This window comes from Neomonachus schauinslandi, chromosome 4, assembly GCF_002201575.2.
Source record: "Neomonachus schauinslandi chromosome 4, ASM220157v2, whole genome shotgun sequence".
Lineage (NCBI taxonomy): Eukaryota > Metazoa > Chordata > Mammalia > Carnivora > Phocidae > Neomonachus > Neomonachus schauinslandi.
Window position 1 is genome coordinate 35,675,088 of NC_058406.1, and position 12,106 is coordinate 35,687,193.

The following is a 12,106-nucleotide window of genomic DNA, read 5'->3' on the forward strand; positions in this document are numbered from 1 at the left end:
GCCACCTATCCTATCGGGGAGCTGGGCTCCAGGCACCGGTAGGGGAGGGAGGGGTATAGCTGGTGAAAGGGCAGGAGTTCTAGTCCGTTCCTACCCCCCTGGCCAAGCTCTCTATAAGGAACTCCCCAGGCTCACCTTGAAAGGACTCTGCAGGCTGACTCGTTCTCAGGAGGTGTGTTCTACACTCACCTCCCTGATCCTAAGTCCTGGGCAGATCCCTTAAATGTCCTGCCCCTTGCCTTAGGCTTTCTCATCCACTACCTCCAGACAATCGCCTTCATTTCCTGATGCTTCTATGACTATCTAAGTTAGATCTTCCTCCTCTCTTTGGGTCACTGGCTGGGTGAGAATCTGATAAAAATGGTGGCTTTTCTCCAGAAAAATGCCTAGGTATGTGATCTGCATACAAAGTACCCCGAGGGCCACAGATCCTTGCTCCTATAACTTTCTATCTGCAGCCCAGTCCCAGCCTCCTGAATAATGCCGCCCCGGTTCTGTCTCACCCACTTCCTTTCTATCCCCACTAGACTCACCTACTCTCCCATCGCCTCCCCCACCCCAAGTATCTCTTTTTGCTCTCTTGCTCCACCTTTGGGGACAGGTACCTGCCCAGACAAGCTAGGCAGGTTAACAGCTCTGTTGGGAGGGGGTTTGTGGTGGCTGCTCTAAGCTCAGCCCCAAGTAGGGTGGGGCTAAGGTCAGGCTCAGTTGTCCTAAGGTGGAGCTTAGAAAAGAATCTTGGAGTTTGAGACTTGGGCATCCCCTGGTGGCCAAATGGCCCCAAATGGAAGCTAAACCCTGTGGAGGACAGTAAAGAAAACTCACTACCCTCACGACCATTCTCTCTCCTACTTATCTATTTCTCTCTCTCTCTCACTCACTCACACCACCCCCCCCACCCCACAATCATAAAACACATCCCCAGAGGTTTTCTCCTTTTTTAATCAATGACCACCTTATCCAGCTTTGGAAACCTGGACAAAGGGGAGGCTGAGAAGAGGCCTGGTTCCGTGTCTGAGGGTCTCTGAGTGAGTCTGCATCAGCAGGAGGCCCCAGTGGGCCTGTCCATGGGTTGGGCACAGGGCACAGCAGGTTCCTGAGTAAGAGCCAGCCCCACCCTCAGGGCAGCACCCCAGCCGAGAAAGGAATCAAGGCCCTCCAGGCTTCAGCCTGTTCCCAAGGCCCTCAGGACAGTCAATAAATAGGTTAGATTCTGAGCCAGGCCTGGGAGGAGGGAGTGTGCAAAGGGCAGGATCAGCTGCCCAGGGACCCCAAAGATTCCCAGGTACTATCCTGCCCCTTCCCAACAGGGAAGTAAATAAATAGACCTCCAACTCAGGTACAGGGGTGTTGGAGCAGGGGAAGCCTCCCCTTTGAGTTAGTAATTAAGTCTCATGTTAAAAACAAGCCAGCCCCAACCCCTACCAGTGTCTACAAAATCCTACAGGATGGGGTGAAGGGCCAGCCTGCCTGGGGGTACACAGTACCCAGCCCTGCAGGATCCTGGAGGAGGTCTCATGTCTGTTCTGCGGCTCCCAGGGCTCCCTCTTCCTTTGGGGGTGGCTCCAGGAAAATTGGGGTGATTGATGGTGGCTTCTTCACCCTGGGAAGATAATTTGAAAATGTGCAGGGAAGAGGTAATTAGCTATGTCCTCTAATCCCACTAGTCTCCCATTTCCCAGGGCAGAAAAGAGTACTCACGAGTAGGGGGAGGCTGGGACGCCCACCACCAGGAAGTGATTCTTCTTTCGAAACAATCTCCACAGGCCCCGGTGGTTGCCACGCACATCCAGGTCCCAGATATGGAGGCACTGGTAGAGGTGGGGTAGAGGGGAGAGGCAGGGGTCAGAGAGCTGTGGGGAGGGGGCATTGAGGACCCCTGGCCCAGCCTCCACCTCTCCTCAGCAGTCTCCTCAATTTTCAAGATGTAGCATCTTCTAGAATATGGAATTGAACAAAAGGGTTGGAAGAGGGGTTCCCAGAGTATGAAGAGAAGGTTCTAAGGCAGAAGATTCCAGAACAAAGGCTCCCTGTATCTGGTGGGGAGGAGTAAGCCTGGGGTGGGTGTGTTGGTGGAGCACCTTGGCAAGCTGGGTCCAGGTGGTGAAGTCATCATCTTTTTCCATTCGGATGAAGGCCACATAGGTGTGGCCCTCTGTATCTGGCAGGAAAGAATCTTCACAAGGGTTCTTGCTGTGGTCCAGAACCTCAGCCTCACTGTAGCAGGGGGTGGGGGAGAAAGGCCAAGACGGAGCCTGCATCACAGGTGTGCTACCCAAGGCCCTGTGCTTAGTTTAATGCTCTGCTATTGCTGTCTTAAAATTCTTAATTTTTGAACAAGGTGCCCGGATTTTCATTTTGCAGTGGGCCCCAAAAGTTATGGGGCCAAGACCCCCAGTATTTGCCTCCTCGCTCCCTGCCATATATCCCTACTGCCAGAGGCCATACCTGAGCAGCCTGTGAATTTCCACTTCATAAGCTTCCTTCTTCAGACTGAAGGAGAAGGAAAAATGGGTCAGGGGAAGGGGTCACCCTTCAGGTTCCAGGGGCAAGGCAAGGGACCACATGGGAATTGGGTGGCAGCAGGGCTGGGGTAAAAAACCCGGCCCCAGGGTTGAAAGGGAATACTGGGGATTGGTCATCAAGGCTCCTAGACATCCTCCCCTTTGCCCTGTCCCCAGCCCCCACCTGTCCACGTTCCTGAGCTGGACACCTGGAACCGTGTTGAACTTGTGCTTCTTGAAGTAGGCCTCCTGGAGTGGGTGTGAGGGTGAACATCAGGCCTCCCACTGGCAGGCCCACACCTGCCCACTGACCCAGCACATATCCACAAGGCCCACAATTGAAGTCCTGGACCCATAGAGGTCCCTCTAACCACTGCCCCCATCTTCCCCATCCTCTTCTTTGTAGCATCCTCGGCAGGCTCTTACTAGCTTTAGTTTGGGCTCCACCATTGCCAGAGAGCTCATGCCCACACCGGCAGCTCATGCTACTGACCCCCGAGCTAGTCCCTGTTCCCAGTGGTTATCCTTGGGTCTGCTGTCGTAGGGCCACAGAAACCAGAGCGGGCCCTACAGGGCCTGGTGGGCAAAAGGACAGGCTGTGCTGAGAGGAAGGAAAGTGCTGTGACTAAGGTACTGACAGTGACCTCAGGTAAATGCCTGCCCCTCTCTTGTATAAGCCAGCCTCTCATGGTCCTTCCAGCTTCTAGGAGGTTCCAAGCCATCCAAATGTTCCTTTGGGCCGGGCTGTCTCAAGGCATACTCTTGCTGTAACTGGGGAGTGGCCCTTTAGACGCAGCCAGGTTAAGGCCTGGGGGCCTGGGGACGTCCCTGTTCACTTCAGGCTGAGGCTTGGCCCCCCACATTTGCAAGGACAGGAGAGGGCAGAGGCTGCAGGGCTGCGTAAGTGCCTGGTGGCAGAAATACCCTCCCCACACCGAGAGTCTGGTGCTAAGAATAGTAATAATAAAAATAATACCAGCTAACCCTTATATAATGCTTGCAGTTCAAAGCATTTTCCATATAGTAACTCATTTAAACCTCATCACCTCAAAACCTTAGGAGGTAGGTAGCAGTTTTATCCTCATTTTACAAACAAAGAAACTGAGGCAAAAGAGGATACAGAATTTTCACCCAGGTTAGTCAGTGGCAGAGCTGGGAATGCTCGGTCTACCACACTGTGCCCGCCTCCCCAACACCCGGCTTGCCACTCACGTGGAAGTAGCCGTTCATGTTGAGGCCAACGATGCCGAAGTGGTAGGATCGGGACACATCAGGGATGATGCACTCTCGGCCCCGGCGTTGTTCGGGCATCCGCATCCACATGTCCCAGTCCCAGAGCTGGGGGCATGGAAGATTACAAAGGTGAAGAGGTTTGGAGCTGGTGGGGGACTCCAGCCCACTCCCGCTACCCTGCCAGGGCACCTTTTCTGGTGTGGGCCACTTGGGCTCAAGCTCCTCCTTGTACAAGGACTTCCTGAGCACCCAGCCCAGCCCAGGCATGGTCTCCACACGGTACAGCAGTGCCGGGTCCTCAGCCGTGTGTTCATATCCCTGGGAACGGGCGGGGAGGGAGGTGTGGTGGGAGGTCTTAGCTTGGTGCTTGTACCAATTCCCCAGCTGACCCCTGGCCCCTGGGCTTACCTGGTCATTCCAGGCAGAGATACAATACAGGCTGTCATCCTCCTCCAGCAGGTGGATGGACTGGCTCAGGAAACTGAGAGAGGCAGGGTCCAAGGGTTCAGGGAAGGACAAGGACAAACGCAATCACAAAGTGATGCTGGGGGAGCTGGAGATGGGACTGAGGAGTCATGCCTGCTGGTCCCGGCCCCCAGAGCCCCACTGTCTCCACCCATCCCTTCTACTCTACTCCAACCACAACACCTGCCATCCTACCTTTGTGCAGGCTTTCCCCCCACTTCTGAGCTGACTTCTCCCACAAAGCTCTCCCAGACACCCCGTGCCTTCTTCCCTGGAGAGCCAGTTAAGGAAATAGGCCCGAGGCAGCTGACAGAGGCTGCACAGAGAGGCAAATTATGGAGGGGCACTCCCCTCACCTGAAAAAATCCACAGCAATGTCCAGGTCCTCTTCCAGAACCACGGCAAACCTGGCTTCCTGCAGGGGGAGAGGGGACAAGCATGACCCCCAGGGGGCCTTTCCCATCCTGTGCCTCCTCCACCCCCATCTCACTTCCAGGCAGCACTACCCCCATTTTCCAGATCGGGAAGCTGAGGCCCAGAGAGGGGAAGAGCTTGCTGTCTAATAAGACCAGACTTTATACCATGTTTCCCCTCCCCAGGTCCAAGGGCTTTGTCCTTACTACTCACCGGAAACAGGTTGAAAGTGGCAGTGAGGCTGGCTTTGTAGTGCTGGGTGGGGAGTGGAAATAGGGCACATGAGCCTTGGCGTGGACGGCGGGGTCAGGTGTCTGCCCCTTCCATCCTTGCCTAGGCAGTACCTGAGATACACGGGCGTTCTTGATGCTGATGGGAGTGTGCTGGATGCCCCTCAGACCAAAGAGTGCCACCACATCCATTGGCTCCTGGGGGGCATGGCTACTGGTCACCATGGGAACCACCCGCCCCGTCCATCCACCTTGCAGGCTCCGCCATGCCAAGCCATTCACATTTCACAGCCTTTACCTGGGCTGTCTCTCTTGTGATCACTGCTCCTCCACACCCGCAACCCTGGGCTCTGCTTTTCCCATAGTCCCCAAACCCCACTCACCTCGTAGTAGCCATCGATGAAAACTGTTATCATCTGAGGAGACACCCCCTGGGCTGAGAGTAGAGAGCGCAGCATCCTGGGGAGCCCAGGGATGGGTTAGGCCTCTCTGTCCTCGCAACTCAGGGCCGCCCTGTGCTTATAAATGGGCTCACATTCCCCCTGTTCACCCCCATGGTGAATGGGCCTAGAATCTGTTGCCTTTCCTCCCACTGCAAGAGTTCCTCCTGCAGGCCGATGAGCCCGAGGCTCCCCCGTGTTAAGCACCCTCCCGTTCAGCGCTGGAACAGCCCACTCCCAGGCTCACCTATACAAGTAATTGGGCCGGTTCCCTGCAATGACAGCCACAGGCACGTTGAGGACCTTGTTGTCTGGGAGCTGAGAGAAAAACAGCTTTTAGCTCTTGCCTCACTCCCTCTTCAAACCGGGATCCCCACCTAGGGAAGAGTTCTTTGGGGAGAAGGCGACTCCAGAGTAGAGAGGGAAATGGCAGAGGGTCTCCCTGTCTGGGCTCTTCCACACACTCAACCCAACTCCAACTCTGGGCCTTTGTTCACATGGCCTAACGCCCCGCCACACACACACCCGTCTTTCAGAGGTCAGCATAAATCCCCAGGTCCTGGTTCCCTCTCAGGCTGGGGTCGGCAAAGCCCAACCTGGCTCTTTCCTAGATCCCCCTGCCAAGCTGAGAAGGAGTCTAAGCCTCACTGTCTGAGGCCCCACTCACTGGGTCGGGGCTGAACTCGATGGGTGTGGGGTCCTTGCAGCTGCACACACTCCCATAGCCCTCCACTTTGCTGCAGAAGCGCCGGCGGCGACGGTTCAGCTCGGTGTCTGCCCAGTGGCACTCCGCCTCTGAGGGAGGGATGTGGGCAATAGGATGAGGCATGAGGGGGCTCGAGGCTAGTGTGGTTTACAGAGCCCCAGGCACCCAGTCAAAAAAATAAAGCTTCATAACTAGGACCCAAATGCCCACCTGCAGCCCAGGCACTGCCCTGGAGCCCAGCCCCCACTAACCCCACCTTCAGCTGAGCTCAGCGGCACATCTGTCTTCAGCAGGACTGGGTCCCCCCAGGAGGAGAGGGCAGGTGACCTAGAATGTTTCTCCCCAAGGACAGGACCTAGCAGGGGACAGGAATGAGGCACAATGGGGGCCCAGGCTCCAGTTTTAAAGCTTCTTCCCATCTCTCTGCCCACTTTCATCCAGCCCACCGCTTCTGGCTCCTCTTTGCCCCCAACCCCACCCCATCTCTTGGGGTTCTGCTCCTCCCGGGCCCCTGATACTATAGGGTGGATGGCCTATGGTGCCAGTACCTCCTTTGCATCCCACGAAGGCCCAAGTGTCCCTCCAGCCCAGGGCAGGGCCAGCCTGGCTGCCCAGGCTCCTCAGCAGAGCTTTGGCTGTGTCCTTGAGGTGGAAGGAGCCCTCGTCCTGGGAGACCAGAGAAGGTAGTCAGCCTGACCGGCATGGTTCTGGGAGACCTGGCTTCATGGAGCACTCACTCTGTGTCAGACACCATGCGAAACCTTTTATTTTAAATTAGCTCATGAAACGGTCACGACAACCCTCTGAGGTTACTATCCTTTCACAGATAAGAAAACTGAAGGCTTAGGGAGATTCTGAGAATCATCCAAGGTCAGCAGGCTAGTAAATCCTTACCAGGATCCCACACAATTTGCACCTCTCCGCCCTCTTTTCCCACCACTCCCCTCCCCTCCCTGAATCTCCAGCTCCATCGGCACCCCTGCAGTTCCTCAAGCACACCAGCACCTTCCCACTTCAGGGCCTGCCCCCTCGCCACTCTTCTTATCTAGAACATTCTTCCTTCAGATATTCACCTGGCCCTCTCCTTACTTCCTCCAGCTTTCTGCTCACATGTCACTTCCTTACAGAGACCTTCCCTTTCTAAAATACATCACCCAGGGGCGCCTGGGTGGCTCAGTTGGTTAAGCGACTGCCTTCGGCTCGGGTCATGATCTTAGGGTCCTGGGATCGAGCCCTGCATCAGGCTCCCTGCTCCACGGGAAGCCTGCTTCTCCCTCTCCCACTCCCCCTGCTTGTGTTCCCTCTCTCGCTGTGTCTCTCTCTGTCAAATAAATAAAAAATCTTTCAAAAAATAAAAAATAAAGCATAGTGGGAGGAGCCTCTGGAGGAAGGTAATCCAGTTTCCAATCTTAGCCTTGTCATTTTTATTCAGCAAGTAGTTATTGAGCACCTGCTGTGTGCCAGGCACCACTCTGGGTGCTGGAGATACAACAGGAAGCAACCTTTATGGAGCTTACATTCCGCAGGGCAAGATCAACAACAAAAAAGCCCAATACACGTATAACGTCAGGAAACAATAACTTAAAGAACACAATAAAGCAAGGGGGACAGAGTAATGGGTGATGTATTTTATTTTATTTTATTTTTTTAAGATTTTATTTATTTGACAGAGAGAGAGACAGCGAGAGAGGGAACACAAGCAGGGGGAGTGGGAGAGGGAGAAGCAGGCTCCCTGCCAAGCAGGGAGCCCAATGCGGAGCTCGATCCCAGGACCTGATCCGATCATGACCTGAGCCGAGGGCAGACGCTTAACGACTGAGCCACCCAGGTGCCCCCCCTCCCCCACTGTGCTTTATTAGGGGTAGAGAACACAGGGCCATGAGCAAGGGTGGAGGTGGGGGCAGAGTCACTGACCTTGACAGTGCAGATGAGCACTCGGCCAGGTGCCACCATGTTAAGGAACAGCACCATGGCCTCATCCTCATGAGGTGAGTATGTGTCAAACACACGCTTTGCCATCACATGGCCCTGGCAGGGGACATACCACTCGTGAGTTAGAGTCACCAGCAAGGAGGGCTCAGCTTCAGCCCTCCAGGCCCCCCACCCCTAGAACCTCACCGTAGCCTGGTTGAGAACGATGACGTGGATGCCGCGGCCTTGCTCCCGAGCCTCGTCCTCCAGCACCTACCGGGCGGCAGAGACCAAGTCCAGCTCTTCACTCGGGCATTCAAGGTCTCTGTCTTATGGGAACTCAAAAAACCAGCTGCACAAAACCTCCCCTCCTGCCTGTGCTTCTGTGAAGAGCTCTTTCCCGACCAGGCCTGAACGCCACCTCTTCCAGAAAAACTCCTTAACTTACCCATCAAGAGATCAGATCTTTCTACCAACCTCCTCTCCACGGGAGAGCCTCCTCTCTGGGAGCTTTCAGGCTCTTAGAGCCCTTGAATGTCTCCTCCTCATGCTGGGGATATCATAATCCATCAGATAGAGCCCCTCAAATTGGAGCCAGGTCTGATTATCCCCTAGGTCCCCAGTGCCCAAGACACGGCTGAGGCCAAAGAAGGGACCAGAAAATAGTTATGAAATAAATAAATCAATGAATTATCTGCCTACCACTCCTAGCGAGCACCTTTGATAAGATCCCAATACATGTCACACATTTCACACACTTTTCACTTAACCCTGACAAGTAGAAGTCACTAGTCCCAGCCTACAGATAAGGAACTGAGGCCTCCAGAGCCACATCGCTCCAAAGTGGCGGAGATGCAGACCCACTCAGGCAGTGGATCCCAGAGCCAGGGGACCACACCCTGAAAAGAATACAGGGACGCTACCCCAGACACGGGCCCACTCACCGTAGTGCCATCCACTGCCACATACACTTTGCTGCGGCTTGAGTACACCTCCACATCCAGAACCCGTCGGGGTCCACTGCCTCTGCGCCGTGAGGGCTCTAATCGGCCCAGGGCCTCATCTGTGGGGGCGCAATAGGTTATGGAGATAGTTTCTCCAGCAGAGTCTCATCCTTTGGGATCTGCCTATCTTTTCAGCTGTGAGATCCTAGGGGACCCCCCCCCACCCCATCCTTCACCCCACCAGCCAATCCCAGCCTCAGCTTGGCCCCACCATAGTCTCGATCTGGCTCCGGGTCTCCATTGGCCTCGCTGATTGCTCGCCGCGTGTCCAGAATCAACTTGATGTTGACAATGACGGTCACCAGTAGGAAAAGTACCGCCCCTGTCTAAGGGGAGCAGAAGGGATGACTAAGGAGGAGTGCCCCTCCAGATCACTGAGGGTCTTCCTGAAAGGAAGGCCCTGGCTGCAGTGAGGACACAGGGAGAGCCTGGGGCATGTCTTTCCTCCCTCTGTCCGCCCAGTTCTACTCCCCCAACCAGGGTCCAGTTTCAAGACCACCTCCTCCAGGGAGCCACCCCTGACCCTTCTCACTTCATCAGGGCCCTCCTTACCCAGAGCTCCTGTATTCTTCCATTTGAGGCCCTGATTTCCTTGGTCCCCTCCACAATTAGTTCCCAGAGATGGAGCCAGTCCCAGAGAACCAAGATGGGGATCAGAAGACCTGGGTCTTAGTCCTGACTGCCTGACAGGTGTGTGCCCCTGAGCAAAGCCTTTCTGATCAGACTTCAGGTTTCTGTCAGAAGCCTAGGGGGTTGTACTTGGGTTCTGATTCCAGAACTCTGGGCCCAAACTACCACCTCGTAGGGGCATGACACAAAGAGGTTTCCTCTCTAGGAACCTGCCGCCTCTTTCCAGGGTTGGGAGCAGCCAAGGTAGGTCCCAGTGCCCATAGTCTAGGTTAGGGTAAAGCTGGGAGGGAGCCCCTGGGGGAGTTGGGACATCTCTATACCTGACAGAATCTCCGCAGGGCCCGCTGGTTGGTGAGTTTATACTTCCAGGTAAGATACCAGCTCCGCTTCTTCCGAGCCCCAAAGGGCTTGATGAGGGAGCTGGGCTTCCAGTCGTCCATGCCGGATTGGGGAGTCACCACTGTCCTGGCCAACCCATGCCTTCAGGAATCTGAGAGGACCAGAGGGTCGGAGGGAGTAGGGTGTACCTCCCAAAGTCTGATGCCTTCTGAGGAGACCAGGGAGGACCTCCCAGCAACTCTTCCCCGCCAACATCCAGGCTGTGTGACCTGGGAAAAGTGGCTCAACTGCTCTAAAAAGGAACCCTTCGGAGGGGTCAGATCACCTGGAAACTCCCCTGGGGCTGGGGTGAGCCCCCCCCCCCCCCAGAGCAGAGGCCAAGTAATCAGCTCTCAAGGTTCAGCAGCCCCTAAAAGGACCAAGCCCCAGGCCTTCCTGGTCCTGGGGTGGGCAAAGGGCACAGACACCACCCCCCAACCCTGGCCCCCAATCCTCCACCTCCTTGCGCCCTCGCCCTCTCCTATCTGGCCCCGCTCTTCTCCTTCCAGGGCTCGGGGCCGCCCTCAGGACTCGGAGACCTGCCCCGGCCGCGCCACCCCTCCGGGGCTCCCGCCCAGAAGGACTCACGGTTCAAGGGGCCCGGGCCCCGCTCGGGCCCCTCTCGGGCCCGCACTGCTCTGCCTGGCGCGCTGCGGCCTCCGCCTCCTCCATGCCGCTCGCGGCCCCGCCCCGGCCCGGCCCGGCCCGCCTCCCCGCTTCCGCCGCCGCCGCCGCCGCCGCCGCCGCCGCGGGGTGAGAGGGCGGCGGGCGGTGCTTAGGGCGGCGGCGGCGGGGGTCCGAGTACTTAGTCCCCCGGCAGCTTCGCAACTGGCGGGCGGGGTGGCTGATGGGGGAGAGCAGCGGTACCCCCCGCCCTTAGTCTTGGCCCCCAGCATCGTGGATGGCAAACCCGATTCAAGTCGGAGTCCTAGAGCCTTGGACGAGACCGCTCGGGATGCCAGGGTCAGAGGGCCTACAGGCCTGGGACACAGCTATCCGCTTTCCCTGTTTAGGCAAGGCTGAACCCAGGCCTGCGGTATGCCTTTGGAGGCTAAGAGGAATTAAAAATCTGCTTCTACCACTACCCTAGACCTTGGGCAAGTCACTTCACGTCTCAGCCTGGATTCCCTAATCTGTGAAATGGGGGTATGCTTATATGATGCTTACTCTATGCCAGTCACTGTTCCAAGCACTTTTCTTACATCAACTCATTTAATTCCACAACAGCCATGAAATAGGTACTTTAGTAATGAGGCCCAAGGTCACAAAGCTGGGAGAGCTAGAATTCAGACCAAGTTATCTCAGCTCGATTCCACTTTTAACCTGCTGCCCTATATTGACAAGAATAATACAGAGTTGTCCTTAAGGTTTAATGAGATAATACATACAAAGCACTTAGCTTAACACAGTGGTTCTTAAACTTTACCTTGCATCAGAATCACTCGGAGGGCGTCTTAAAACACAAATTGCTGGGCCCCATTCTTAAGAGTTTTCGATTCAGTAGTCCGGGGCAGAGCAGAATACTGCATTTCTAACAAGTTTCTAGAAGATGGTGATGCTTATTTGAAGTGAGTAGGTAGACAGGGAAGTTTTAAGCAGAGGAGTGATATATTCCTATTTAAGAGAAACTTTACTGTTTTGTGGAGAATGTTTTAAAAGGAAACGGAGGAAGCCAGAAGACCAGTTAGATTTTTTTGAGCTCTCCATATTCCACCTGCTTCCTAAATGGTGGGATGGTATCCCCCAAAATGTTAACATAAGTGATTTTTTTTTTTTTTTTTTTTTTTTGTATTATTCCTAATAAGTATGTATTAGAGAAAATCTAACACATTTTATTAGCATTTGAAAAAGATGTCCCTCAGGGCTCCTCCCTGATCTTCACTGCTCAGTCTCACTCTTCATGGTAGATCTTTTTTTTTTCTTTTAAGATTTTATTTATTTATTTGAGAGGGAGAGAGCATGAGAGGGGAGAGAGTCCGAGGGAGAAGCAGACTCCCCGCTGAGCTGGGAGCCTGATGCGGGGCTCTGGGATCATGACCTGAGCTGAAAGCAGTCGCTTAACCAACTGAGCCATCCAGGCATTATCCACTCTCCTGACCTCTATTACCGCCTAGATTCTTACACTCATAACGGCAGTCCTAACATTTCTCCTGAGCTCTAGGCTGACCTGTGTCCAACTGCCTGCTGGAAA

At 55.0% G+C, this 12,106-nt stretch overlaps 1 protein-coding gene across 5 annotated transcripts; it reads right to left on the reverse strand.

Annotated features, from left to right (window-relative positions):
- Nucleotides 1-930: 930 nt before the first annotated feature.
- POMGNT1 (protein O-linked mannose N-acetylglucosaminyltransferase 1 (beta 1,2-)) lies at nt 931-10,601 on the reverse strand. 5 transcript variants are annotated; one of them, XM_021683862.2, is made up of 22 exons: nt 10,504-10,601; nt 9,858-10,027; nt 9,119-9,233; nt 8,848-8,966; nt 8,111-8,176; nt 7,907-8,020; nt 6,541-6,658; nt 6,249-6,347; nt 5,954-6,081; nt 5,534-5,604; nt 5,230-5,305; nt 4,961-5,044; nt 4,830-4,871; nt 4,559-4,617; nt 4,146-4,218; nt 3,927-4,055; nt 3,717-3,842; nt 2,689-2,753; nt 2,449-2,493; nt 2,082-2,217; nt 1,702-1,811; nt 980-1,603 (listed from the first exon to the last, which is right to left on the reverse strand). In XM_021683862.2, the coding sequence occupies exons 2-22, from the start codon at nt 9,975-9,977 to the stop codon at nt 1,516-1,518; spliced, it is 1,983 nt and encodes a 660-aa protein (XP_021539537.1). In that variant the 5' UTR covers nt 9,978-10,027; nt 10,504-10,601; the 3' UTR covers nt 980-1,515. The 5 variants fall into 5 exon arrangements, with proteins under 5 accessions (XP_021539536.1, XP_021539537.1, XP_021539540.1 ...); XM_021683861.1 differs by having other exon boundaries at nt 931-1,603; nt 3,717-4,055; XM_021683865.2 differs by lacking the exon at nt 6,249-6,347.
- Between the last annotated feature and the right edge of the window lie 1,505 nt (nt 10,602-12,106).